At 36.0% G+C, this 27,631-nt stretch overlaps 2 protein-coding genes across 4 annotated transcripts; both read right to left on the bottom strand.

Moving 5' to 3' along the window:
* Nucleotides 1-5,664: 5,664 nt before the first annotated feature.
* Nucleotides 5,665-11,692, bottom strand: LOC110793877 (uncharacterized). Of its 3 annotated transcripts, XM_056836959.1 has the most exons (11): nucleotides 11,288-11,692; nucleotides 11,036-11,168; nucleotides 10,782-10,856; nucleotides 9,352-9,428; nucleotides 8,966-9,203; nucleotides 8,740-8,844; nucleotides 8,463-8,591; nucleotides 7,612-7,661; nucleotides 7,410-7,507; nucleotides 7,033-7,317; nucleotides 5,665-6,476 (listed from the first exon to the last, which is right to left on the bottom strand). In XM_056836959.1, the coding sequence occupies exons 4-11, from the start codon at nucleotides 9,419-9,421 to the stop codon at nucleotides 5,955-5,957; spliced, it is 1,497 nt and encodes a 498-aa protein (XP_056692937.1). In that variant the 5' UTR covers nucleotides 9,422-9,428; nucleotides 10,782-10,856; nucleotides 11,036-11,168; nucleotides 11,288-11,692; the 3' UTR covers nucleotides 5,665-5,954. The 3 variants fall into 3 exon arrangements, with proteins under 3 accessions (XP_056692937.1, XP_021854502.1, XP_021854504.1); XM_021998810.2 differs by lacking the exons at nucleotides 11,036-11,168; nucleotides 11,288-11,692 and having other exon boundaries at nucleotides 10,782-11,020; XM_021998812.2 differs by lacking the exons at nucleotides 9,352-9,428; nucleotides 10,782-10,856; nucleotides 11,036-11,168; nucleotides 11,288-11,692 and having other exon boundaries at nucleotides 8,740-8,849; nucleotides 8,966-9,108.
* Nucleotides 11,693-14,398: 2,706 nt separating this feature from the next.
* LOC110793875 (probable glycosyltransferase At3g07620) lies at nucleotides 14,399-24,970 on the bottom strand. Its single transcript, XM_056836958.1, has 5 exons — nucleotides 24,796-24,970; nucleotides 23,498-24,490; nucleotides 23,211-23,347; nucleotides 16,164-16,512; nucleotides 14,399-15,344 (listed from the first exon to the last, which is right to left on the bottom strand). Exons 2-5 carry the CDS (start codon nucleotides 24,239-24,241, stop codon nucleotides 14,676-14,678), a joined length of 1,899 nt encoding a protein of 632 aa, XP_056692936.1. The 5' UTR covers nucleotides 24,242-24,490; nucleotides 24,796-24,970; the 3' UTR covers nucleotides 14,399-14,675.
* Between the last annotated feature and the right edge of the window lie 2,661 nt (nucleotides 24,971-27,631).

Genomic DNA, 27,631 nt, shown 5'->3' with positions numbered 1-27,631 from the left:
AGTCTAGACTCGGATTTATTTATTTTTTATTTGAACATTTTTTTTTTCTTGAAGACTTTATTCGAACATTATTTTTTGAATACTTTGCCCATGTGACATTCAAGGTCGTTTAATTAGCGTGCTTGGTTTTGGTGCCGAGCATTGTCGTCGTAGGAGGCCTAACAACGACACAAAGAGTTATTTATTTTTTTATTTTTTAGTCGCTTTTAGAGTCGAGTGCCTTTTCATACGCCCCTGCAGCAATTTTTACGAAAAGTTTTTTTTTGCTACGTATATTTTTTCATGCGCGGGCACCGAGGCTGTTGTGCCTGACCAAAAGGCAAGGCAGCAACTTCAGCGCCCAGCAGTGGGCGTGAGAAATTCTGGCGCCCAGCCAGGGGCGTTGAAAATGCGTCCCTGGCTGGTTCTCGTTTTCAGTTTTCGTCTACTTTTGTTTATGCGACTTCGATTTTGCGTGCTTGCCTAATAACGTCCTTTACGCGTTGTGCAGCGTTTGTGGGATTCGTTACAGGCCATCCCGAGCGTCGCTTATTTTTGTGGCGATCGTTCGGGTTTGCGAAACACGTATTTTGGTATAACTCTTTGGCCAATTGGTTCATGAATGTTTCGGCAATTTTTAAGGTCGTTGGTTTACTAGCATTATTTGTCTAGCATTATTCGTACGCACAATCATAACATAGTCACATAGTTCGCTACACATAACTACATTACAAACATGGATTTGAAAATTAAATATGTCACGTAGTTTATAATAGGCTTCTATGGGTAGTATTTGCGCCTGGCTTGGTACCGCTTCTATCGTAGATCCAACACATGCCCCGGTCGAGGTAGTGTCTTCAACAGACGAATTTCGCCCAAGAGGCCAACCCGCAAGTGCAAGCCAAGGGGGCATGCAGGCGAGAGGGACCTAATGAGCGAGCGATTGGGTTCGGGATAGGTGTACTACCTGCACAAGTACCGAGTGGGCAACATGCGCGGCGTATGCACCCCCCTATTGGCGGAAAAAGGTATCCTTAGTCCCAACTCCCGAGGGAGCCGAGATTCGTTATGCGGTTTTGCCCGTTCGCATTAATATGCTGATTTTCAGGTCGTCCCAACTTGATGAGGAAATAAACGCGGGGTAGGATCGTTTCACCCTTCGGCTATTTTGATTACCTACAAGCACGAGTATTTCCTTCACTATCCCCAGTGGAGTCGCCACTGTGAGGGGGTCGAAAAAGCACGAGGCTAATGCGTGACCTCGTCCCTCGTGGGTGTGACGATTCTTTTATTCAATCAAGTGTAATTGGATTTCCTGTGAGTATACACCCAATTGACTAGTAATATAGGAGTCGCCATTCAGTTTTCAATAACAATGAGAAAAACTGACAAAACCCGGTTATCGTGACATAAAGGGAATGCAATTATGTTTGACCACGACGGCCGTAGGTTCCCTTGTGATCCCTGGTGTGGGGATCTCTCAACATACACCCGCAAGGTAGAGATTGAGGGTTCGGGGGACTGTAACTACCGAGAGGAGTACTTCGCTCGTCGATAACTCCAGAGGCAGGATATCCTTACTAGCTCAGCATAAATAATTGAAGGGACATGCGTTAACTATTAAACTAATCTGAGTTGATTTTAGCAATATGCAACATATAATACTAGATCGATCGTGATTATCTGATTTAAATAGTATTAAGGGACCTAGCATGATGATCCAATTTCCCAAAAATATTATATTTGTTAGGCGTGATAGAACAATCAGATTTAGTTAGTTTAACAGTTCATAAAAAGGGCGAGGAAAGCAATTAAATCATCAAAAAGGGACACGTTACGACGCACCCTTGAGAGGTGCGTCACGGTTCTCAGAAAACTAACCACTTTGACTTTGTTATTTCTCCTTTTTATTTAACGAATCTCAAATTATGGGACAGGATACGTTCTGTTCGATTTATGGATCGATTGCGACAGAACGCGTGAACAATTTCGCAGCGTGAGGCTTAGGCTAAGGGTTGGAGTCAATACTCAGAATATGAATTGTGTGTTGTGTTTTCACGTCGAATTTGGGGCTGTATTTATAGGGAAGAGTTCGTGGAAAGATAGAATTGCAGTGTTCTAATCCACAAAGAATTAGGAAAAAATACATACCCAGGTATTTTCAGCGCCCAGGCCTGGGCGCCGAAGATTTCGGCGCCCAGAGCCAGGCGTTGAAAATAGGGTATGGGCTGTTTTCTTAGTCAGATTCGGATTCCTGAAATCCGCAGTGTTTGAGACTTAATCTAGTCTTTTAGTGCGTATCAATTTCATGACGGAATGCGACTGGGCCCGTTACGAACTCTAGGCTCGTTAGGATTTTAATTAATACGTAACTCTTATTTCCGAATCATATTAGGAATAAGATTCTCGCAGTTTTCTATCTCATTTAGGATTTATGTTGGAGTGCAACACCTAATTCTGACAGGTTTCTATCTTTTATGACTTGCCACTTTTAGAAGCTACCCTTTACGGCAGTTACTATTTTTAGCAGGTTTCCATAAATAGCAGGTTTTGGGTGAAATGAAAAGGGGAATTGAGATTCGTTTATTTTATAGGAGATGCGTTGTCAAGTGGAGATTTATGTTTTCATCATCGAACCTTTCCCTTTCGGGAATGGGAACAAAAGTAGGTGTCTACAACACATCATTTAATTTAACAAGCTATAAGATTGGTGGACTACTCTATCTAAGATCATAGTTATCAAACACATTGCTTTGGTGTTTAGGAGAGAAAAGTGAATAAAAAATAATAAAAGAGGTAGAGAGATGAGTGAGAAAGATAGAGAGAGAATGAATTGAAACAAAAAATTGGTGTTCATGAACACCAAATGGAAAACTAGAATCTTTCTTGGAGAGATTGACATGTGTCATTTGGGGACTAAAATTATTGGTTATCTTTTTTTTTTTCTATTTGCAATGTGATTTTTGACATAGATTTGTTGTGTTAAAAATACATACCCATTGCAAATTTACAATGCCATTAAACTAAATATTACAATTAAAAAAAAAAATTATAAATGTCTTTATTTTTTTATACTCTATATTGATCCACTTTAGATAACCAAAAAAATTGGTGTTCGTGAACACCAAATAGACACCAATATTGATCCACTTTAGATAACCAAAAAAATCTTAATTTTCTCCTCTCTTGTTTAATTTTAGATCACAAATCTCTCAAGGAAGACTTTATTGAAAATGTATGGCAAAAATGTAGACAAACGAGAAATTGATTAATTATCTGTTAATATTATGCAATATCACTAATTATTTAAAGGTTGTAATGATCGAGTTTTTAGGTAACAAGTTAAGTGTATTATTGATATAAATTTTATACTTAACAAGTGAAGTTTTACTTAGTTTAATATTTAAGTATTTTTTTATTAAATATTTATTAGCCGATTATAAAATTTAATTAAAAAACAATTAATATGCCACTAACTTAATTAATAACGATTAATTGTGCCACTAATAATTTGATTATATACTTATCCATAACAATATCATGAGATATAAATGTAGGTGGACTAAGATGATGTAGGAGAGAGATGATTTGGTGTTTGATAAATGTTGTTGGTGTTGAGTTTGGTGTTGGGGAGAGAGAAATGGAAAAATATTATATTTTATTAGGTTGAAGACCAAAACCAATGTGTTTGATAAACATGATCTAACACCATTGATTTTAAAATGAAATCCCGTCAGTATGTGGTCAATGTCTTATCTTGTATAAGCTTATGTGTGGCCCGTTAATCATCAAAAGTTGTTAAAACATATATGCGCACAACGTAGAGATAACACAACTATAAATGCATATGATACTAATTGCTTGTTGGTTTAGTGGTCATAGGGGCTGAACTTGGTAGGGAGAACCCGTGTTCGATCCCCCGCAACAACAATTGGGAGGGGACTGAAACCTAACCACCCAGAACTCGCCCCGAATCCGGATCAGCCCTAAGGGTGAACCTGGTGCTAACACAAAAAAAAATGCATATGAAAGTTGAAGATTTTTTTTAGTTCTATTTCGAGGAGTTCCCACCGTGTTCGGTGAGTGGAATAATCTCCTATGTGAGTTTGCATTGGTACCTTGATGGGCAGCATCACTCCCATATGAAGTTTTTTCCATATCTAATGTTCGAGGCTGAGACGTTGGTTAAGGAGCAAGAGACCCTTAACCAGTCACGCCAACCCCAGTTGGTATAGTTGAAGATTATAATAAACGAGGGAAATATTTTAATCCTAGGAGTCTGCAACTGTCGTCTAAAGACTCATTATGTACTTTTATTTATCTAATTTGAACTTATCTGAATTTATCGAAATTTAATTAAAGACATTGTATTTTACCACTTGTAAACATTGAATATTTGTTTTTTGAAAAATTAAAACTTGTATTTTACTACCTAAAAATAAAGTAAAACTTGTTTTTACCACCTGGAAAAAAAAAAAAAAAATGAAACCTTTATGTGGCTACCCAATTCAATTTCCCTCCATCTTTTTTACACTCCTTGTGTTATTTTCTTTAACTCTTTCACCATTCTCTCTTTATTTCCATTGAATTTGGTCAATTTTGTGAATTAATGGTGGTGAAAAATTATGTGAATTCATGGAAGATAAGGAATTGAAAGAAGAGAAGAGAGTTAAATACATGGAATCGTAGAAGAAAAGAATATATGAGAAATATTACCGTTATTGTGGCCCCTCCCATACCATTTTGATCTATTTTTCCATTTTTCAATTGATAAAAATACAAGTTTTAGTTTGTTAGTAGATGGTAAAAAACAATTGTTCGATTTTTTCAGATGGTAAAAAACAATTTATCCTTTAATTAATTATAAAGTCGGATGAACATAGATTAGTCGAAGGTTGACGAGGTTGTATGTTGAAGGAAGGGGAAAGAGGAGGTGCTTAACTGAATGACTATATCGTTGGCCGTAGTTCCGCTAACCCTGTTTCAGTTGTAGTCTTATGAGCTTGTAGTTGTGTACTTGTGTCTTCTTTGTCGGCCAGAAAAAAGTAGTTCTAGGCCAAAAATACGAGTACAATTTCATACGGGCTTGCCCAGTGCCCACCATTATTTTAGAGTGTTGTAGACTTGTAGCCCGTCCGTTTTTATTAACGGGTTAGGCCTAGCCCTCCCGTTTAAATTGTTGTCCTAGCTCGTTTTTCTTACGGGCCGGGTTAAGAGGGGGATTGACTCCAATTTTATTAGTCATAAGATAAAATTGCTACTCACCTCGTGTAAGTTGTAAGAGGGCGATCAACTCCATTTTATATACTTCCGATTCTTCATTTTGATCCAACTTAGTTAAACTTAGTTTTGAGTAAACATTAGCTATTGTAGCTCATTGTATGTTAGGTCTTTTGGAGTTATTTCGTGTTTGATGACGTAGGTTCAAATTTGGACGTCTACTATTCGCTCACAAAGCAAGTAAGTGTGCGCCAAAGAGAAATAAAGCCTTAGAAGGCTTGTGCGTAAAGTAAAACAAAATGATCACCACAGATGGACTCAACTTTTAGCATTGAGTCAAGTTTGAGATTTAAGTTCGGCTCATCAACTTTCTATTGAGAAGCAATTATTTAAGTATGAACTATCTTTCTTGTTGGCGTTCTTAGTAAAGATGTCAAAAACTGACTACATCCGACAAAATTAAAGTGACCCGAAAAATAAAATTCATATATTCAATCCGCATGAGAACAATAACCCCGTACAAAATATTGTCCGATTATATCAAAACCGATTTCACCTAATATGTAACTAACAGATGAGCCGATTTGACAGCCCTGGTTCAGAGGCATAGAGGAAGAAAAACGAATTAAAAATATTTTCCCTTTTGGGCGGTCATTCTATTAGACCTAGACCAACACCAAACCAAGCCTTAACAAAAACATATAACATACAATTGAAATCAAACAAATCTATACTAGTATCATTATTCTTTGTCATTAAACTCCTTTCTTCTTCCCCTTGCCTGCTCTTTTTATGTCATCAAGTTCTACAAGCAAGGTCAAAATAGCTTCACACATTTGATTGCAATCAGGCTCAGTAGGATTCCTGTTCCAAGAAGAGTGAACCATCCAGGCATGATCAAGCTTCTTATCAGGCCTAATCACTACAGAACCGGGAACTTCAGCATCACGGCATGTAACAAGCCCATCACTCTTTTCTCCGTACCTTAATATAAGGTGGAGAGCAGTAACAGCCATGGCTGCTGATGCAGGAATCACTACAGGCACTCTCCGTGATGGTTGGACGTAGTAGTCATCAGACGGCACACCATATAGTGTTGGAAGAGGTAACCATGGGAGCTCGGCATGGGCTATTTGAGTCAATGTAGCAACAACACTTAGAGCAATATTTGCTTCTGAATGGAAAGAGATTAGTGGAATTTCTTCTGGAAGTTTATGCTTTAGGATGAAATCTTTCCTTCTCTCATATGTCAGATCCTCCAGAGCCTGAAAGTCTCCCTGGAAACAGAAAACAGGTTGGCAGAAGATTATTATTCATGATAATCGCGAATCATGAAGATTTAGTACAACTAATCATAATCAAGAAATATATGTAGGAACTAGGAAGTAATACTGCAAAATCCGAAAAATGGTTATGACTTAAGTAAATGTGGGCCGAATATTTGATTTGTAAGTGAAACTGTGACGTGTTGAAGAACATTGTCTTAGAAGCAAAGACGACCTAGGAACTAATAGGCACACCATGCATGTGTCAACGAACCGGGCGCGCGCGTGGGGATGCCCCTTCTAGCCCAAACCACCAAGAGAAGTATATACATCACATGCCCATATTTAAACAAGGGAGAAGTTCCTTTTTCTACCAATGTGAAACAAACTTATTCCCACCAAATAGTAGTACTCAAAACTCATACTTCGCATTATATCCAACAACATCCACAAAAATGTCAGAGCAAAACTCATATGCCTACTTCTACCAGGGTGAGTTCTATGTTCGTGTGTAGCATTCATGCTTAATAATGAAGGAAAGATATCTTATACGAGTAGTAAACAATACCTTAATCAATTTGCAAATTACAAGCTCCATAACTCTCCTAGCTTTCTTGTCGGCAACCTGGCCTTCACGAAGCACATCAGATGCAATGGGAGTTCCACCATACGGACTCTGCACAAGGGCCAACCCTGCAACCTTTCCTTGCAAGTCTTTCCAATATATTGAAAGTGCAGCTGCTGCATCAACTCCACCTTTGCTGTGACCAAAAAGCATCACACGCTTTCCAGATCCCCAGTAAAGCTCTTCAACATAATGTTTCAACACCCATGCATTGTGCTCCACTGAGGCCTTCATTTAGGAAGCAAACCAAACAGATTAAGTGCAAGCTATAACTAATTTTGACAGCACAGGGGAATCAAAGATAAGGTAAATTTCTTCACCTCGCTGTGAATCTTGGCAATGTGGCAAGCGAGTCCCATCTTTGAAAAGAATTTCTTGGTGGAAACAAAGTACAAGGGGCTATGATTACTAAAAAGGCCTAACACATGAATATAAGAAAACATAGATGTAAGGATCAATGTTGAACGAGTTAATGCCAATCTTCAAATTTAGGTAACTACAAGAATCGCCTTAGAAACTCACCTGGTATAAGAAGGTATACAAATGAATCAGGCAGCGTATGATTCCCATTCCTGAAGAAAACACAGAAGTTGAATGACTTGAAGAAATCATCTCCAATTAACGCGATAAAAATGGAAGAAAAGAACAAGAAACTATGTCTTTCCAATTCAACCATAAGGGAATCAATTAGGCAAAATTGAAAAGTGAATTGCTCTGTAGCTCATATGGCATGAACTAAACAACTTCACAAAGTCGGAAATTTTAGGCCGTGAAAAATATTGACTTGCAGAGTACATGCCTATGCAAGCTATCTTCCTGTCGGTAGCACTAGCACCTAATTCATGAATGTATCAAAACCAAAGCAATACACTGCAACTCAAGTTTACTTACTTGCTCAGACATAATCTGATAAGTCATTCAGAGCAATTAAAAAAACTTGACCTCACATCAAACTATATTACTATGGCACTTGCCCATGAATCATACGAAGTATTGGCAAAGGAGGCAACATTTGAATCCATACATCTATAATGGAGCCTGTTTTTCAGCATAAATCGTTACTTTGCATGAAATAAGAATCTGATGCAGCTGCTGCTGCTCATATTACAACTACACAATCCAATAACACGAAATTCATGAAGAAGCTTTTACTTAATCTCTTAAAATTAAGCTACGAGAAAGATTTTAACAGGAACACAACCAATTTCTCTAAACATCAAGGAAAGTAGTTGAACATCACAATCCAGTGAAGGTAAAATTGTTATCCATATGCTAGCGCACTAATTGAGGATTGTATGGGCCACAGTACAGCCAACGATTCCAACTTTCAGAAATCCAAACTATGAGAATAAGCCGAGCATAAATGTATTTACCTGACATCCTGAAGCAGTTCCAAGAATCTAGTTGTTCCATCTTTAACAGGAGGCATGCCAGGAGTGCGTTGCAACCAGCCTATATCATCAGTTGATCCACGCACTCCCTTCTTTACTCGGGATATGGTGCTGAAATATTAACATGGTGATTGCCAAAATCTTAGAAACAAACATAGCAAAAGATAAGGTGGAAACCCGAAAGACAGCTACTTTTGGGACTATTATATCTATGAACCGAAAATCAATAATATCAGATCCTTTATTGATTAAGCCATACCTTTTAACTCGTTCCATTATAAATCTGCAATACGCTAGAAAACATCTCCAAGAAGCCAATGCTAATCTCTGAAAAACTCTCGACCCACATAATTGAAGAATCAACCTACACTAAAGATGCAACAACTACAGGTAAGTATACAGGTAACATAAGAAGTACATTACGAGTGTTGTATTTTACACGAATGAAAACACGAAAACAGGTACTAGAGAAAAAGTAACATCACCCTTTAAAAACAATGGGAATTCCTCCATGATTCTGTCCTGTTTCGGCTTCTGTTTCTGTTTCTGTACTTGTATTTACACAAAATGGCTCTTTGTCATTTAGAGCTCTACTCTGTATTCCTCTATATATGGCAAGATTATGTTTAGAAGATGATGAACAATCTCCAAAATCAGATCTTCGCTCATGATAACTCACAGAACTTGAATACTCTCCATAAAAGATTCCGAAGAACAAATCCTCTGATGAGAAATAAACACGTGAAATTAGAAAAGCACGCAAACTACAACTAATAAACACTTATAGCATGAATTAAAAGCTCATTGGAAAACGCAATCCAACTACACATAATGGCATCATATATAAATACCAGTGTACCAAAGAACTCACCAAGTACGTGAAGTAGTGGACTGCTTAGGTAAGATGTCAAATCCAAGATCCTGGTAAACACGTCATCCATTTCTGTCCTGCAAAAAGGATGTTACAAAAAAAGCTCAAGTTACTCAGGGGATGAGACAGAAGTAAATCTAATCTCCGAAATTATTGTTAGATATAGTCTTCAACTTTTTTAGAAGAAATATGTTGTTTTGCATATCTTCAAATATACCCATGAGCTACCTATATTGAATATGACATGGGCTTAAGCTATTGGGTCAAGTGAGCATTGAGCTTGGTGTGCTAGTATTGGGTTGATAATATGGCTATATATTATTAATCAAGATTAGCACGTGGCACGCACACGGTTTATTTAAGGATATAATTAACGTTAATCTTTTGCGGTTATTAATATTTTAATTAATCATTTTTAATAGGATAATATCAAAGGCAGTTATTCAGTAGCTACCAATATAGGTTAACGCTTAATTAAGTTCTTTCACATTTCTCACAAAACAGATCTCCAAAAGAAACGTTCATGAGAATGGATGATTTTGCTGTATTCCATTCATATGATTAGGCCTTGGGGTAGATTAGCTTTGAATCCCATCAGCAATATAGTGGAGGCTAATATTATCCTAAGGACAAAGATTAACTCGTCCTAAATCCTAATCTAGTTTATGTAATTTTCATTACTGTAATTCAAAGTACAGTTTTTAACAATTATTGATAAGTGTCAATCTCCCCCCACCCCCACCCCCCTCCCCCTTGATCTTCTCTTGAAACCCCTGTAGAACAGGCACTAAGATTGGTGAATATCAAACAATACCAGAGGTGATCTCTCATCTCCTCAGGCGACGAAAACAGGCCTAGCTAGAATGGTTTCATCAAGCTTTTCATATATGTAATGCAATAGACAAATAAGTAAATAACCTCAACAAACATCTGTCAGAGTTTTAGCATTGTTTTTGGCTTTTGTCCATCAACAACAACAACAACAACAACAAAAAACTCGAACATAAGAGTATCAAACTAATCAAGGTTTATCTTTATACACAAATAGTAAGCTTGATCTGTTGATCACTCACAGGAAGACAAAAGCACATAAAAATACCAACAAAATGCTGAAATGTCAGGTTGAACTCTTAAGATCAAGCATGTATTCAACTTCCTAGAACAAAAGAAAATGCCCAAAGTGGAAGGCAGACAAATCTCAAGAAAAAAAAGAGAACTTCAGCTCCAGAACTCCCCAAGAACACAACATAATCATCAACTTAGTACGAGAAAGCTTATGTTAATATTCGAGATTGATTGATTGATTGATCACACACACACAATGAACGGTAAAACAGCGAGTTCTAACAAAGAATTAAGTCCAAATATATTAGTAACACTGCATCATAGAAGCACTAGAAATGAAGCATAGCCCCAAATTAAACACATACCTTCAAAACCCATAAGCAGATTGCCCTCCAGAAATCAAATCCAGGAATTTATTAGAGGATCCCCATCTCCCACCACTACATGGCCACTACACTAAGTAAATATAGTCTATATATATAAATCATTTTTCTTCAAAAATATATTAAAATAAGATAAATACAAACAAAAATAATATTTTAGACAAGTATTATAATTGAAAATCCTAACTGAAAGAAGAAAAGTATAGAATGGCCATGAAAATGGGAATAGAGCTGACCAAATGATGGTTATCCACTTCAAGCTGTTATCGTCAAGTCTGCCCCACTTGAGTAAATGACATCATCATAGTATGTTACCCGAATTCGGGTGCTCGTATCAACGGCGGTGCGTGTACGTGTCTAAGTGTCCAACTTTACTACAACAAAAAAAAAATTATATTTTCAATTGAGATATAATTTATGTTTTTCTATATTAAATTTGGAATGAATTGAAAAAGAAAGATACATACTTTAGCATTAAATTCACTTACAAGCTCGAAGTGGGGGGGCACATCTGATTCTTGGCATTGAAGAAAGAAAGAAACATCATCTGTCAGACTGTAAATAAAACAAAATAAAGAAAAAAAAATCTAACTTTCAAGGAAATAAAAAAAGTTGGTAAATTCCATGAAGGATTTTTATAATCAAACCGCCATCTTTGGAAGAAATTTGAATCTCACGCTTCAATCGCCAGCAGCAGTTATAACGTGTCTGCAAATATGTTGGGCTAAAAATTCGAGAGTTCTATCACTTTTCCTTTACCCAATCAATAAGATAAAGAAAAATCATTTGCTTGAAAAAATGGACAAGTTTTGGCAACTTTTTTTTGGGTTTTTTTTGAAATTTTAGCTCATGACCTCGAGGATTAATCACAAATTCTAAGAGCTAACTCTAATTGGGAAAAGATATTACTTGCAAATATAAAAATATTAAGCTACGGAGTAATATTTAAACCATTGTTGCCACATTTTCTAAATTTATAAAACTAATTAGCTTGAGAAATTTTAATACAATAGTTAACAAGTAGCCGACTAGTGAAACAACAAATAGCTAGAAATTTTATAGTACCTCTGTTTAACAATACTTGCATCATTTCTTTTTTCACGTATTTCAATATGCCTCTTTGAATATTAATATCTCTAATTGCATATAAGTAAAAATGATAAAAACTTGATATTTGAAATCCTCATATTTGTACGAATTTAACAAGATTTCACTTGATTATGCTTATTCTTACATAATGTTGAAAAAATGATCACAAATTCTTATTTATAATGGGTGTACAATAAATATTATACACCGGAGTAAAAGTTAACTCAAAATGCTTAAAAGTTAAGCTTATATATGTAAAAGTTAAGTGATAAAAAAATTTATTTTAGTAAAACTTATTTCTTCAAAATCACTAATAATGTATAAAATTAATAATTTAACCATTTAAAATATTTATTTATCAATTTTTTTTTACTAATATAAAAGTTAATCAAAACTAGGTTAAAGTTACAAAAAAGATGGTTAAAGTTATCTTGGTGTACAATAAATTTATTGTACACCTTGTGCGCGCAAGACCTTTTGAAAAATGATTGTCAAAGTTGGTTGATGACTGGTGCGCAAATGAGAAACGATGCATGTATTGCGGAACGGCAGTAGTAGCTAAAAAGGCTGTCGTGGCATCTCAAACTATAAGATGGTTAGCCAACCATATTTTGGAAATGACCCGTTGTTCTAATGTGAATTAAGAGATACCCCATAAAAAAAAAATGAAAGCTAGAACATAACACGATCTACCCATTTACCTGAAATAAATTGGTACAATAGTTAAACCAATATAGCATTGAGGGGTGTTTATGGATTAAGACAGTGGTCATCGTTCAAGTAATTATATTTAGTTGTCAAGGGTTGATCAAGGAGGTCTTGTCTTAAAACTTTTTTCAATTTTCATATCATAATTCCATTAATATTTAATGATTAAATTATTGTTCAGAATCCTTAAGATTTAATCAAATTTAGCTCTTCTTCTATTAAATTCATTTAAAACTTGTAAATATATGTATAATATTATTTAATTCAACTCACACACGAGTCATATGTCACGTCGGCACAACTCAAATCTTAAAACTTGGGGCTGATCATAAAGCTTTAGAGCATGACCAGCCCAAGTCTTAAGACTTGAGTTGTACTGACGTGACATATAATTCATCGGTCTTAAGATCAGACACGTAGAATTATAGCGTTGAAGTAGACGGATCTTGACAAAGTCTTAAATTGAGTCTTGAAAAACTAAGACTCAACTTAAGATTTGGTGTGTAAGTTGAATTAATAAATCATATTATATATAAATACCAAGTCTTAAATAAATTTGATAAAAGAGCCAAATTTTTTGTCTTTTATGAAACAAAAGAACGAACCTAGATAAAAAGCTAAATTTGATTGAATCTTAAGGAGTTTTAATAACTTTGATTATTAAATGTTAATGAAATGCTGACATTACTAATGAAGAAAATATTATGATAAGACCCCTCGATCTTGCTCTAAATAAATACTGTTACCGAATTACAAAAAAAAAACGAGTAATCCAATACACAAAGAATGAAAGAAAACTAAAACAAAAATATTCGTAAATGTATTTTAAATTGATAAACCATTCTTCTCCTAATGGGGGTAGGAATTCTTTATAGGATAGCTTCTAAAAAGGGAAAGTTTAAGATACGTGGCGAAGTAAGGGAAAATGTCTCTGTTTCAAGATTTGCATAAAAGTGAGCAGTTGGAATGGGAAGCTCTAGACAGGTTTCTGAAAATGGGTTTTGAATTTTAATATACTCCCTCTGTCACAGAATACTCGCAACGGTTTAATTAAACACGCTTACCAATGCATAACTTTGACCATTAATATCTTTAATTATATATTTATAAAATATTAATATTTTGAAAATATATATTAAGAGAAGCCAACAATATATTATATGCTAACACTTATTTTCATATACTATAAATAAAACAGGGTCAAAGTGAATTATGTGAATAGTGCAAAAAGTCAAACCATTGCGAGTATTTCGGGACGGAGGGAGTATGCAATAAAGATGCACATCAGACACCCCCATTGTGAAAATTAATAGACATAGCCGGGTGCGCCGTACACGAAAGGATATTTTTATGCCGAATGAGAAAATGATAATCCAGTCATACTCAGGTCTATTGTCAAATAATTCGATACGGATTATGAAAAATAAATCATTTGGTTTTACAATAGATCAACTTTGGTATCACTAAACTTTTTGAAACAATATCAGTATAATTACTTGTTGGTTATGGTAAAAATTTATCCAATTCCTAGTATAGTTTTGTCACAAGTCGGGTCATAGGATGAGTCGAACATCCAGATCTTCAGTAGACCAGTAAATGTTTTGCAAATCTTATTATCTCAGGTAACCAAATACTGGATGCAGATTTGTATACCGAACCAGCAACGTAATGCAACAAATTACCAGCATATGACTTCATAATCTACAGTATTGTAGCTTGCAGGAAGGTATGAGCCGTATGACAATAGCTTCGCTTCCTAGTCAGTAAAAGAATCGATACAGCAAAAAGAATGCAGTACAGACTGATGCAAAAAGCTTGGCGCTACTCAGTAGGTAGATTACTCACTTTACGTGGAAAAAAGAATACACCGATGAAAACATTATTACAAAGACGAGTATGTGCAATTTTGAATTCAGCTATCAAATGTTTTTAAAAATGGCTATTTTCGTATAAGTAGAATACCTGTTGGGTTCTCGTATAAGGTCCCGGGTAGTATAGCCTCATAATTATCATTGCTTCAGTATAATCTCCCTCTTTTTTGCGTTTCAGCACAAACTGGTTGAAACTTGGATCTTTGTTTCATTGCCTTCGCATCTGAAAAACTCTGCTATACCAAATAGAATGAAGAGTCATATGGAAAAGATCATACTTCAGAGGCCTAGCATGCCAGAGGAAATGCCGCTGAACCATTCTCACAGCAAGCTGCATCTCAAAATACTTGTCTTCTGGTATCGATAACAAAATATCTTTCAGGTTTGCAATGTCTTTCTCTGCTACAATAACTGAGAATGCCTCCCAATTCAAGACCTCAAAAAAGGGAGGTACAAAATTGTCTGAAATTATTACAGGCACACATTCGTAGAAGATGGCTTCAACAACTCTTGGGCTATTGACCTCGTGGCCCTTGGGGCATATGCAATACTTGCTACTTTTCATGTGTTGCATATAGTTCATCTTTCTTGAAACACTGTTGGGCAACAGACCATATATTCTCATATTAGGGTCCTTGTCCTTCCAATGTTTTAGCAGGATTGGACGTAAATACCCATGGCTGTTTCCAGCGTAGAAAGCCATGATGTTTCTCTTTGACGCCGGTTTTCCTCCAATGTCTCTTAGAGGATTTCTTGCATATCGAACAAAGGTTTCTGGCAATGACACATCCCTACCTATCTTGAATCCTATAGTCACATCAGCATTGCAAAGGGCTTTGATGCTATTCTCCATATGGTGCCTGGTTTCATATGGGGCCTAAAAGTACCCACCATCAGAATATGCAAAACACCAAAAACCGATATATATATGACAACATCACCACTACATGTCCATTTATAACGTGCTAGATACAGTAGAATTGCCTTAAGCATGTGCAAAGGAAACCATTACAGAAACTTCTCATGCTTTTCAAACACAAACTCAAATTTTCTGCAGGGCACATTTGCTAACTTGTTAGGATTGACTACAAATTCTTATACCAATCAAAAACATGCACTTGAAATTTGGCAATATTTGCACAACTCAGACGGTCATCTTTGTCAGGAATTTTCTACCCTTGAAAGTAAGAAATTTCGGTACAGGAGTATTTAGTTTTGATCATTGTCACTGATTACCAAGTCTTTGGCAAAAGTTGATTTCAGAACCTAATCAAGCAAACTAGCAGCATAGGATATTGATGCACATCAGAGGGTGGTCGACTGGTCGGTCAGGTACTCAGGTTCCTGTTCTACCTTGGCCGTCAGATATATCCTAAAGAACTCTTTGTATCGAATGACAGAGCATGTAGATTCTTATTTCTTATTAGTTACCTCTAGACCAGACAAATGCCTCCCGATACCCCCCCCCCCCCCCCCTTTAAATAAATAAATAAAATAAAAGGAAAAAGTTCAGATTGCATCATCTCATGTTCTGTTAGGTTCAGGATATCCCTTATTTAGAAAGGGTTAGTGCATCACCCCAATGGAATCGTGTCCAATTTCAAGTTTCAAGCAAACAGTTTGAATATAAGAACGCCAACAACGAGGAAAGTGTGAATAAAATTAGCCGATAATATGATTTAGATTTAAAACATACCCAGTCATGGCAAGCAACAACAAAGTGATCTGTTCCCCCTGTTCTGTTCCAGAAAGGATATTTTGCTGCAATTGCTTCAGTGTACCCCTTCACAAATTCCCTTAATTTTGTGCGGTTATGAGAATTCGGCACGTACAGTTCATACTCTAGCATTCTTGAGCTAAAAGGCATGTAAAATAGGTGTGCTCTTTCTGGGTTTTTCACAACAAAGTGCTTGTTTCCCTCCATAAGTTTCATAAACCACCCCTCTGAAGCATATAGTCCCTTAAGTATTGGTTGATGAAATATAGGCTTTTTTCCATCTTTATAGACATACACTTTCAATGTTTTCTCCATTAATTCATAGCTCCTGCAATGGCATTGAACACAATTTTGTAACGAGCAAGCAAATACATATCCAGAAGATTTCGAAAAAAAGTAAGGGGGCCGTAATCCACAGTAATTAATATTAATATGACAAAAAATCAAAAGTTATGTACTTATGTTCGACAAGCCATCAATATTCAAGAAGCAATAAACTGAAGTTGCACTACCTACTATTTTTTTAAGTTTCCAGAGCGATAAATCGTAGTAGGACTGGCGTAAAAAAAACCTACGAGGCTATGACCACCTTCACCGACCTTCAGTTTGATACCAAATGAATAACTAAAAAAAGTTGTACCCAGTACACAAGGCTCCCACTATTTAGCGCAGGGTCTTGGGTGTTGGATATTAACAACCACTATTATTTTAGTTAAAATAATTAAAAAATAAGAAGCAATGTAATCCTTAGAAATTTTTTAAGAATGCATGCATGCATTGTCTTAAATTTGATATGAAAGAAATAGTTTGCTAATTTAACAACCTATCTTTAGCAAACTAAAAACTATATAAACGTAGGTTATTGTTTGTAATAATTATCCCAAAAACAAAAAGAAAACACAAAAGCAAAGAGAGAGAGAAAAGCTTTAAGAGAATTTTTAGAGAAAAATTCTTGGGTGTAATTGGGGTGTGTATGGGTTGTGAGTTACAATAAGTGTTGTGAACACTTGTGTATTATTTATCTTTTCAGTAAAAGTTTTGCAGCTTATTTAGAGATTATAACACTTGTCGGATAATCAATTTATTTGCGTGTTATTTTAAATATTATTGTTATTCCTACTAATCTGATTCATTATGAAAGTTGAATAATTTCCTAACAACTGGTATCAGAGCCGAGTTGGTAAATTCTGTTCGTATCCATAGACGTATCGTCAAATACGACCCAAAGAAGTTAGATTTGAGTGGGAGCAATGGGTGCAGATGAAGGAAAGATAGAACTTGAGAAATTCGATGGTGCAGATTTCGGGTTTTGGAAGATGCAGATCGAAGATTACCTATACCAGAAAAAGCTTTATGAACCTCTCTCGGAAACTAAGCCAGAGGGAATGAAAGATGAAGATTGGAATCTTCTCGACAGGCAAGTCCTCGGAGTTATCCGATTAACGTTATCGCGCAATGTTGCTTTTAATATAGCAAAGGAAAAGACCACTGCAGATCTTATGAAAGCTCTCTCAAATATGTATGAGAAGCCATCAGCCTCTAATAAAGTTCATTTAATGAGGCGATTATTCAATTTGCGGATGACGGAAGGTGCATCGGTAGCTCAACATCTCAACGAACTTAATTCATTCACAACTCAATTAAGTTCAGTCGAAATAGATTTTGAAGATGAAGTTCGAGCATTGATACTTTTATCTTCTTTACCAGATAGCTGGAGTGCTACAGTCACAGTTGTGAATAGCTCGTCAGGAAGAAATAAGTTGAAATTTGACGACGTTCGTGATCTGGTTCTCAGTGAAGAGATCCGTCGGAGAGAGTCGGATGAATCACCAACCTCTTCAGTATTGCATACAGAGTCAAGAGAAAGAAATTCAACCAAAAGTAATGAACGTGGAAGATCAAGCTATCAAGGTAAATCTAGAATTGGGAGATCGAAATCAAGGACTCCCAATAATTCAACAAGCTCGAAAACTATCGAGTGTTGGAATTGTGGGAAGATTGGGCACTACAAAAATCAGTGCAAGAGTGCACCAAAAAATCAAGAAGCGAAGGCAGAAGCAAATATCACTTCTACCTTGGAAGGAGAAGATGCGTTGATATGCTCTCTGGAGAGCAAGGAAGAGTCTTAGGTGTTAAGACTCTGGAGCATCATTCCACGCTACTTCGAAGAAAGATTTCTCCGAGAGGTATGTCCCTGGAAACCTTGGGAAAGTATATCTTGGTGATGATCAAGCTTGTGATATTGTTGGTAAAGGTGTAGTGAAGATTAAGTTAAATAGGTCAGTTTGGGAGCTGAAAGATGTCAGGCATATTCCCGACCTAAGAAAGAACTTGATCTCAGTCGGGCATAGCGAAGGCTACACGACAAACTTCCAAGGTGATAATTGGAAGATGTCAAAAGGTGCATTAACAATTGCGTATGGTAAAAAGAGTGGTACTCTTTATATGACAGCAGAGGTGTGTTGTTCAATTGCAGTTGCAGTGGGGAATGAAAATTCCAAATTGTGGCACCAAAGACTTGGCCACATGAGTGTTAAAGGGATGAAACTTATGCATTCGAAAGAAAAAAATTCCAAAGGTACAGTCTATTGAAGTAGACATGTGCGAGGAGTGCATACTTGGAAAGCAAAAGAGGTAGAACCCCAAAGAAGGAAAAGTTGGAGCTTGTTCATTCCGATGGTTGGGGACCTACAACTACTTCATCCATCGGAGTAAAACACTACTTTGTCACTTTTATTGATGATCATTCTTGAAAGGTATGGGTTTACTTTCTAAAACACAAATCTGAAGTGTTTGAAGCTTTCAAGAGATGGAAAGCTATGGTTGAAAATCAGACAGGTCTGAAGATCAAAAAGTTCAGAACTGACAATGGTGGTGAATATGAAGACACCACGTTCAAGAAGTTTTGGTATGAGCATGGAATAAGGATGGAGAGAACCGTATCTGGTACACCTCAACATAATGGTGTAGCTGAGCGTATGAACCGAACGTTGACAGAAAGAGCCAGAAGCATTCGTATACAGTTAGGTTTACCGAAGCAGTTCTGGGCAGAAGCAGTCAACACAACAGCTTACTTGATCAACCGAGGACCATCAACTCCGTTAGAATACAAAATACCAGAAGAGGTATGGAGTGGAAAAGAGATAAGTTTATCGCACTTAAAGGTCTTTGGTTGTGTTGCATATGTGCATATTTAGTGATCAAGGCAGGAATAAGCTTGATCTTAAATCTAAGAAATGTACTTTCATTGGCTATGGTGGGGATGAGTTTGGATACCGCAACTGGGATGATGAAAACAAAAAGGTGATTCGTACTAGAGATGTGATTTTCAATGAAAGAGTTATGTACAAGGATAGACACACAAAACTGACGCCAGCGACTCAGTACAGAGTGGGCCGATGTTTTTTGATGAAGATTATGTTCCAGATAGTACAATGACAGAGTCAATTGTAAGGGAACCTCAACAAGATGAATCCATTGGAAAAATCACTATGCCACAATCTTCTAGTCCAACGCCAGTATTGAGGAGGACTACTCGTCCACATGTGCCAAACAGAAAATATATGAATTATCTGTTATTGACTGATGAGGGAGAGCCTGAATGCTATAATGAAGCATGTCGCACCATTGATGCTAGCAAGTGGGAGCTTGCAATGAAAGATGAGATGCAATCTTTGATCTCAAACCAGACATGGGAACTAGTTGAGTTACTCATAGGTAAGAAAGCACTTCACAATAAATGGGTATATCGAGTGAAAAAGGAGTATGATGGTTCCGATAGATACAAAGCTCGATTATTAGTCAAAGGATTCCAACAGAAAGAAGGAGGTGACTATAATGAGATTTTTGCACCTATTGTTAAACTCAATACCATCAGAACAGTGTTGAGTATTGTTGCCATTGAAGATCTTCATCTTGAGCAATTAGATGTGAAAACTGCATATCTTCATGTAGATCTAGATGAAGAGATATATATGCATCAACCAGAAGGTTTCCTAGAAAGTAGGAAAGAAAATATGGTGTGCAAACTTAAGAAAAGTTTATATGGCCTAAAACAAGCCCAGAGACAATGGTATAAAAATTTTGATAGCTTTATGCATAAGGAAGATTTCTAGAAGTGCAACGCTGACTAGGGCTGTGCAAAACTATCCGAAAAACCGAACACCCGAAAATCCGATCCGAAACCGATCCGAATATTAGGGTACCCGAACCGTTAAAGATTTCGGTTTGGTTACCCGATCCGAATATTTGTTAACGGGTCAGGTAACCGATACCCGTTAGTGTATTTTTGGGTACCCGAATTACCCGAAAAGCTAAATTTTCATTTTTCTTAAAAAAATAACGTTGAATGTTTCAAAATATAAAGTAACCTAATTTTCATTTTCTCTATGTGTTCCATTGTTTTCCGCCACTCTTCCCCTTTTACTGTCTTTCTCTCTCTTCTCTCTGAAAATCTTTCATTCTCCTCTCATAATCTCACTGAAGGAATTCGTTGCTCCCCTCTCTAGGTTACAGATCTCCATCTCCATCATCTCCTCTCAAGACGCTCACTAGTCATGCGGTCACCATAAGTTTTCCAGGTTTTCCCTTAATTAATTTCTTTATCTCACGATTGTTTTACCGTAAAAGATGATCGAAGATATGCCCAAGATAGTTTGCTGACATAAGCGGCAAGAAGTAAAAGCTATGCGGAGCAATGGAGAATGGAGCATCATATATCTATAAAGCAAATCACACCCCATCTATGCAATATAAGTGTGAAATTGTCAAATACAAACCATTTAATTCATACAAAACATTATATAAACTCTTATTTCTTCTGTAAATCATGTATTACATACTTAAATTTTGGAATAAAAATAAATATTTAAACAAAAGACTTACATACGGTTCGATTCGGATATTGGTGCGGGTACCCGGATATTCGGGTACCCGTTTCTTATTGGTTCGGTTTCGGGTATCAATTTTGACGTTATCAGATATTGGGTAACCGAACCGTTAAGCTTAACGGTTCGGTTACCCGACCCATGCTCAGCCCTAACGCTGACCACTGTTGCTACATTAAAATATATAAGTCCAGTTATATCATCTTACTACTTTATGTCGATGATATGTTAATAGCAGGTCCAAATATGGATGATATTAAAATGTTGAAGCAACAATTGTCAAAGGAGTTTGACATGAAGGACTTAGGTCCAGCAAAGAAGATTCTTGGAATGCAAATTACAAAAGATAAGCATAAAGGTACTTTGCAGTTATCTCAACCAGAGTACATCAAACGTGCTTTACAAAGATTCAATATGAGTGACTCCAAACCAATTAGTACACCCTTGGCAGGTCACTTCCGGTTATCCAAGGATCAGCGCCCTCAGACGGAGGAAGATAAAGATTATATGGCTAAGGTTCCTTATGCCTCAGCCGTTGGGAGTTTGATGTACGCAATGGTTTGTACATGACCAGATATTGGACATGCAGTGGGAGTTGTTAGCAGGTTTATGTCAAAACTTGGAAAAGTTCATTGGGAAGCAGTGAAATGGATTTTGAGGTATCTACGAGGTACCACAGAGAAGTGTTTGTACTTTGGTAAAGGTGAATTAAAAGTACAAGGTTATGTAGATGCAGACTTTGGAGGTGAAGTCGACCATAGAAAGAGCACCACCGGCTATATATTCACAGTTGGAAATACAACAGTTAGTTGGATGTCGCAGTTACAGAAAATTGTTGCTTTATCCACTACAGAGGATGAATATGTAGCAGTAACTGAAGCCAGTAAAGAGATGATATGGCTTCAAGGTTTGTTAACTGAGTTGGGATTCAAGCAGGAGAATAATGTTCTATATAGTGATAGTCTAAGTGCGATATACTTGGCAAAGAATTCAGCATTCCATTCTCGAACAAAGCATATTGGGCTTCGATATCATTTTATCCGATCTTTACTAGAGGATGAATTGTTAAAATTGGAAAAAGTTCAAGGAACTAAGAATCCGGCACATATGTTAACAAAGGCGGTGACTATTGACAAACTAAAGTTGTGTTCCACTTTAGTTGACATGCATGAGTAACATACGAGAAAGTTGTATTCCATGGAGTAAGGTGTGAAGACAGATTAAAATCAGTCTTCAAGTGGGAGATTGTTGGATATTAACAACCACTATTATTTTAGTTAAAATAATAAAAAAAATAGGAAGCAATGTAATCCTTAGAAAAAAATTTAGAATGCATGCATGCATTGTCTTAAAATTGATAGAAAAGAAATAGTTTGCTAATTTAACAACCTATCTTTAGCAAACTAAAAACTATATAAACGTAGGTTATTGTTTGTAATAATTATCCCAAAAACAAAAAGAAAACACAAAAGCAAAGAGACAGAGAAAAGCTTTAAGAGAATTTTTAGAGAAAAATTCTTGGGTGTAATTGGGGTGTGTATGGGTTGTGAGTTACAATAAGTGTTGTGAACACTTGTGTATTATTTATCTTTTGAGTAAAAGTTTTGCAGCTTATTTAGAGATTATAACACTTGTCGGATAATCAATTTATTTGCGTGTTATTTTAAATATTATTGTTATTCCTACTAATCTGATTCATTAGGAAAGTTGAATAATTTCCTAACATTGGGAAGGTCCAAATATACGCAGCCTAGCCCTTCTTTTCATAAAGAGACAGTATCCAAGGATTTGACCCGTAACTAATGCAAACAATTACACTGCCTAGGTACCTACCATTTTCCCAAGTTTCAGAGAGATGAAATTGCAGTGGGACTGACGTAATGAGAACTACTGAACTAAGACCTTCCTCAAATTCCAGTTTAAGACCAAGTTAATAACTACTGCTTAATAATCAAACATGTGGGAAGAGTTATTCTATCAAACCTTCCACTAGGGGGATGATCTCCGCAAACCTATCGCACACCCTTTGCAAGGAGATGGACAGTTGAAGTGCATGTGTACTTGGTGTGCGGATATCATATTTGGTGCGCGGATATGAGAAGAATGATCACAAATGACACCGAGCAACTTTTTCCCTTACCTCATAAACGTAGAAACATTTCTGAAAACAGGAGCATAAAGCTCCTTATCAACATCAGAAACAGCAGAATTGATAATCTTCAACTTTGCATCAAAAATATCCTTGTCACGGTCATGGAGAGACGACCATTGCGGTTTCTACTACATCACATTATAAAAATCAAGTTAAAAACTAATTTCTGGAGTCAATCAAGTACATACTACATAGAGATTAAAGCCATTACTTTTTATTCTCGAATCTCGATAGACCAGGGCTACCAAAAAAGTTGGAACAATCAGAGGACATACCATTTTACGAGAAAAAGCAAGGTGCCGCGCTAATATCCGGTTCATCTTAGCTATGGGTGTCACTGAGATTGGAGGCATTCCAGGTCTCACCTTCTTCCTTCGACGAGCACCCTTCGCTTCAGAATCATTCTTTCGAACAGCAAGATCAATGTCTGGGAGCTTCCTCAAATTCTCAGGTTGTTCAAGATTTGCTCGGTTCCAACTCTCAACATTTTCATTTCCATTTCCATCTAAACTAGAACTCCTATTCAATTCCAAATTGCTGTCAAGTAAAATTTGATGTTCTAGTCCCATTAACTGCTCATCTTTCCCGCTATTTCCCTTCATGTCATCTACAAATTCCAGGCCTGAAGGCTTGTCAACTACAATAGGTTTATCCCAGCTATTTCCCTCTGATGCAACAATATCCTGTACAATGCTATTCATCTCCTTTGATCCGTTGTCACTCTCTACAAATTCATCATCATTATTATCATCATCTACTTTTACCACTCCTACAACCCTTAAAGAATTAACCTCATCCTCCTTTTCTGCTTTAACCGATGATTGGCTTGACGAAAAGCCGCTTCTGACACTCAGAAAGCCTTCATTATCCGGGATTAGGTACTTAAGGGCATTTCCATATGGCAGCATAAAGGTTTGAAGCATCAAATAAGTAACAGCAACAACACCCACTATTAATATATACCTCCTTGCTTCAATTTGACAAAGCTTTTGGAATTGAACATAATACTCCATACCCATTACAACACTCAATACTTCAACACTAGCAACAATGACAACAACAACAAAGTCTTAACCCCAAAATGTATCTTTTTCTTCCATTCGCTTCTATCTAGTGACATGTGTGCACCAATTAACTTCAACACTAGCTTAACCTATTTTCATATGGTGATATGGGTAAACCAATCGAACTCCCCTCTTCCCAGCAAAAGAAGTTGAATTTTCAGAAATTGATCCATCAATGAACTTTAATAGCAAATTCCCAGTTCACTGCAAGTAGAAAATCATCCACAATTTTCTTGAATCATATATTAACTAAAATAACAAAACAAATTCATATTACAAAAGCTGAAAAAACTAATCAGCCCAAAAACAAGAATTGCCAGAAAAAAAAAATGTAATTCTGGGAATTTAGAATTAAAGCAGATGAAGTGAATAACACAATGATTAACAGAATCTGAAGCAAATTTGCTGGAGTGGTTTTCTCTCCTATTTATAGACAAAATTTAACTTGCAGTTTCATACTGTAATTACAAGATTGGAAAACCCCACATAAATTAAGGGGGAAAACTCACCATTACAAGGAAAAAAAATTAGCTTGACAAACCCAGTTTGCCAGAATTGTGCTGCTTAAACTATGGAAGAGTGATTTGTTTTGGGGATGAAGAATGTTCTTTTTTTGTTTATTCCCACTTGCAAAGTTGCAAGTTGGAAACACTTGATTACAGGACCTTACCGGTTACTACTCGACCAGTGCAGTAACCGTAACCCTTGTAAAATTTAAAACGACAGTATGGGACCGAACTTTTCCCAGTTAATCTCATTGATTTTTTTTTCTAATCAAATGGCATTTTCGTAATAAAATCAAATGGCATTTTCGTAATAATTGATGATTTTATTACGAAAATGTCATTAAATGTGGGTTAAAGCACAGTGACATGTCATCAAATGTGGACTACATGTACGGTCATTATTGTATTTTCATAACACATCAACAACTATATAATATACGATCAACAGCTCACAATATGCAATAAGCTTCCACTAATAAACAATCTACAACTATAAATATACAGTCAATCACTTACCAACAAACAATATTGTATTTTAGTAATTCATCAGCAATCATAAAATATACAGTCAACGACAAGTGGTATACAATCAACACCGAGTAATATATAGCCAATAACTACAAATATACAGTCAATACCTACAAATATACAGTCAACACTTAACATTATACCATATACAGTTTTAGAGTAAAATATTTACGAAAATGCCATTTGATTGGAAAAATTTTCCAATCACTGAGATTAACTCGGAATTTCTCGTGTGCGGCCATATCGGTGTAAAGTTAGATGCATGTAAAGTTTTTTTTTACCCTGGGTTATCTCGACTTATTTCAAACAAAATACGGAGTAATTTTTAGAGACTTCTGATTTTAGAAAGAAAAAAAAAATCCAAACAAATGTACGATTAAACTCTTTTCCATATAAAATATTTCTTTTACAAATATTAAATTTTGTATTTATAGGACAAGATAAGTTCAGATAAAGTACTCTGTATGTTTTTTTTAAACAGAATAAGTTTCTGAAAAATAATTCTCATACTACTTTTTGACTTCATTCAAAATCAGGTAAAAATCAAAATTTATTTTTATGTGGTAAATTTTTTTTATTTAAAAAAATTTAAACGAGCGAAATTTAAGTAGAAAATAAACAGAGGTATGTCCTCAACTCCTTGACCAGAGACCAGAGTGTGTACTATAATCCTTGTTATAAGGGTGCATTCAGATCTATTGACTTGATTTTCATTTATTTGAACTTATTTTAGAGGGTGTAAAGATCATAATTGGTGGTTGACCTAAGTACTGTAATTAGTATTGGTATTGGAAGAAAATATGTGATGTTAGAGATACAATTAAGGATGTTATAAGGCTTAATGGACTGGGGAATGGAAGCATTAATTATTCATAAAATTGTACTCCCTCCGTATTTATTTAAGGGATACACTTACCTTTTCCGGCCGTATTTATTTAAGAGATACACTTGTCATTTTTAGTAACTTATCAACCCACCATCTAATTAAATAATCTATCTACACCCCACCCCCACCCCTCACCCCTAAAATTACACGGTCCCCACTTGTTTTACTTATTAAAATATCTACCCAACCCCACTTGTTTTATTAATTTATTTCATTCAATTATTTTTCTTAATACCCATGTCCAACCAAGTGTATCTCTTAAATAAATACAGAGGGAGTATAATTATAAAACATAAAGTACTCATTTAATAATAAAAGGAATTGTTCTACATAATTGGTACATCGCTACATTTGCATTAAAGCATTGCACATTCTTACGCTAAAACTGCCCGCGTATTTTATGTGGAATGACGGTTGTGCCCTTATAAAACTCTACCACAAATAAACACTTCAAAATCATTTCAACATTTTCAACAACAATTACAAAATAATTTCAATTATTTAATTAAAACAGAAAAACTAATTTCGGTAATTAAAAAATATGTATGAAAATTCACAAAATTCACATAAACAATTATGTTAAGATTCAACTTAATCTTGTGTTGTCTTTCATTCATCATGTACAATTCCTTTTATATGCAAATACAAAGAAAGTTACAGTTTCCCAAAGGCAATGAAACTACCGTACTAATACATCCTAATTAAGTAGGTAACTTCTTTAATAAAACCTCCTAGTTAAGTACAAGAAACTCACCATATAACTCCCCTAATAACTTCTAATTAATCAAGGATCATAAACATCTCAATACCCCCCTTCAAGTTGGAGAGTGTGGATCTCGAACACCCAACTTGCGCAATAAAAACTCGAACTGTGTTTTTCCCAAGGCTTTTGTAAAAACGTCTGCAAGTTGTATCTTTGTTGGCACATATGAAGGAGCAATAAGTCCGTCTGTAATCGCATCTCTCACAAAATGACAATCAGCCTCAATGTGTTTAGTCCGTTCGTGAAAAACGGGATTCTGTGCAATATACAATGCCGACTGACTATCACAATAAAGTCTCATTCCTTTCTCATGTTTTACACCTAAGTCTCTAAGTAACTGTTTTAGCCACTTTAACTCACATGTAACGGCTGCCATTGAACGATATTCTACCTCTGCAGAAGAACGAGAAACAGTGGGTTGTTTCTTAGTCTTCCAAGACACGGGAGAAAACCCAAGCAATACGAACCATCCACTTAAGGATCTCCGAGTGAGAGGACAACTTGCCCAATCAGAATCACACCATCCTTCCAAGCTTAAGTCACTGTCCGACCTCAATAAAATCCCTTGACCTGGATTTTTTTTCAAATATCGTACTACCCTTAGGGCTGCTTCCCAATGTTCTTCTCTAGGTTGTTGCATAAACTATGACAAAATGTGTACG

The sequence above is a fragment of the Spinacia oleracea genome, chromosome 2, assembly GCF_020520425.1.
Source record: "Spinacia oleracea cultivar Varoflay chromosome 2, BTI_SOV_V1, whole genome shotgun sequence".
NCBI lineage: Eukaryota > Viridiplantae > Streptophyta > Magnoliopsida > Caryophyllales > Amaranthaceae > Spinacia > Spinacia oleracea.
Note: the sequence above shows the minus strand (reverse complement) of the source record. Positions and strands in the feature narration are given on the sequence as shown.

What these genes read in the sequence shown, in the direction of transcription:
- LOC110793877 (XM_056836959.1), bottom strand. Translation starts at nt 9,421, where the DNA reads ATGGATGACGTGTTTACCAGGATCTTGGATTTGACATCTTACCTAAGC. An exon ending in TCCACTACTTCACGTACTTG is followed by an intron (nt 9,204 to 9,351) that starts GTGAGTTCTTTG and finishes ATTTCTCATCAG; the next exon opens with AGGATTTGTTCTTCGGAATC. An exon ending in ATAATGGAACGAGTTAAAAG is followed by an intron (nt 8,592 to 8,739) that starts GTATGGCTTAAT and finishes TTAATATTTCAG; the next exon opens with CACCATATCCCGAGTAAAGA.
- LOC110793875 (XM_056836958.1), bottom strand. Translation starts at nt 24,241, where the DNA reads ATGGGTATGGAGTATTATGTTCAATTCCAAAAGCTTTGTCAAATTGAA. An exon ending in TTGCTTTTTCTCGTAAAATG is followed by an intron (nt 23,348 to 23,497) that starts GTATGTCCTCTG and finishes GTGATGTAGTAG; the next exon opens with AAACCGCAATGGTCGTCTCT. An exon ending in AATGTTTCTACGTTTATGAG is followed by an intron (nt 16,513 to 23,210) that starts GTAAGGGAAAAA and finishes ATGCCATTGCAG; the next exon opens with GAGCTATGAATTAATGGAGA.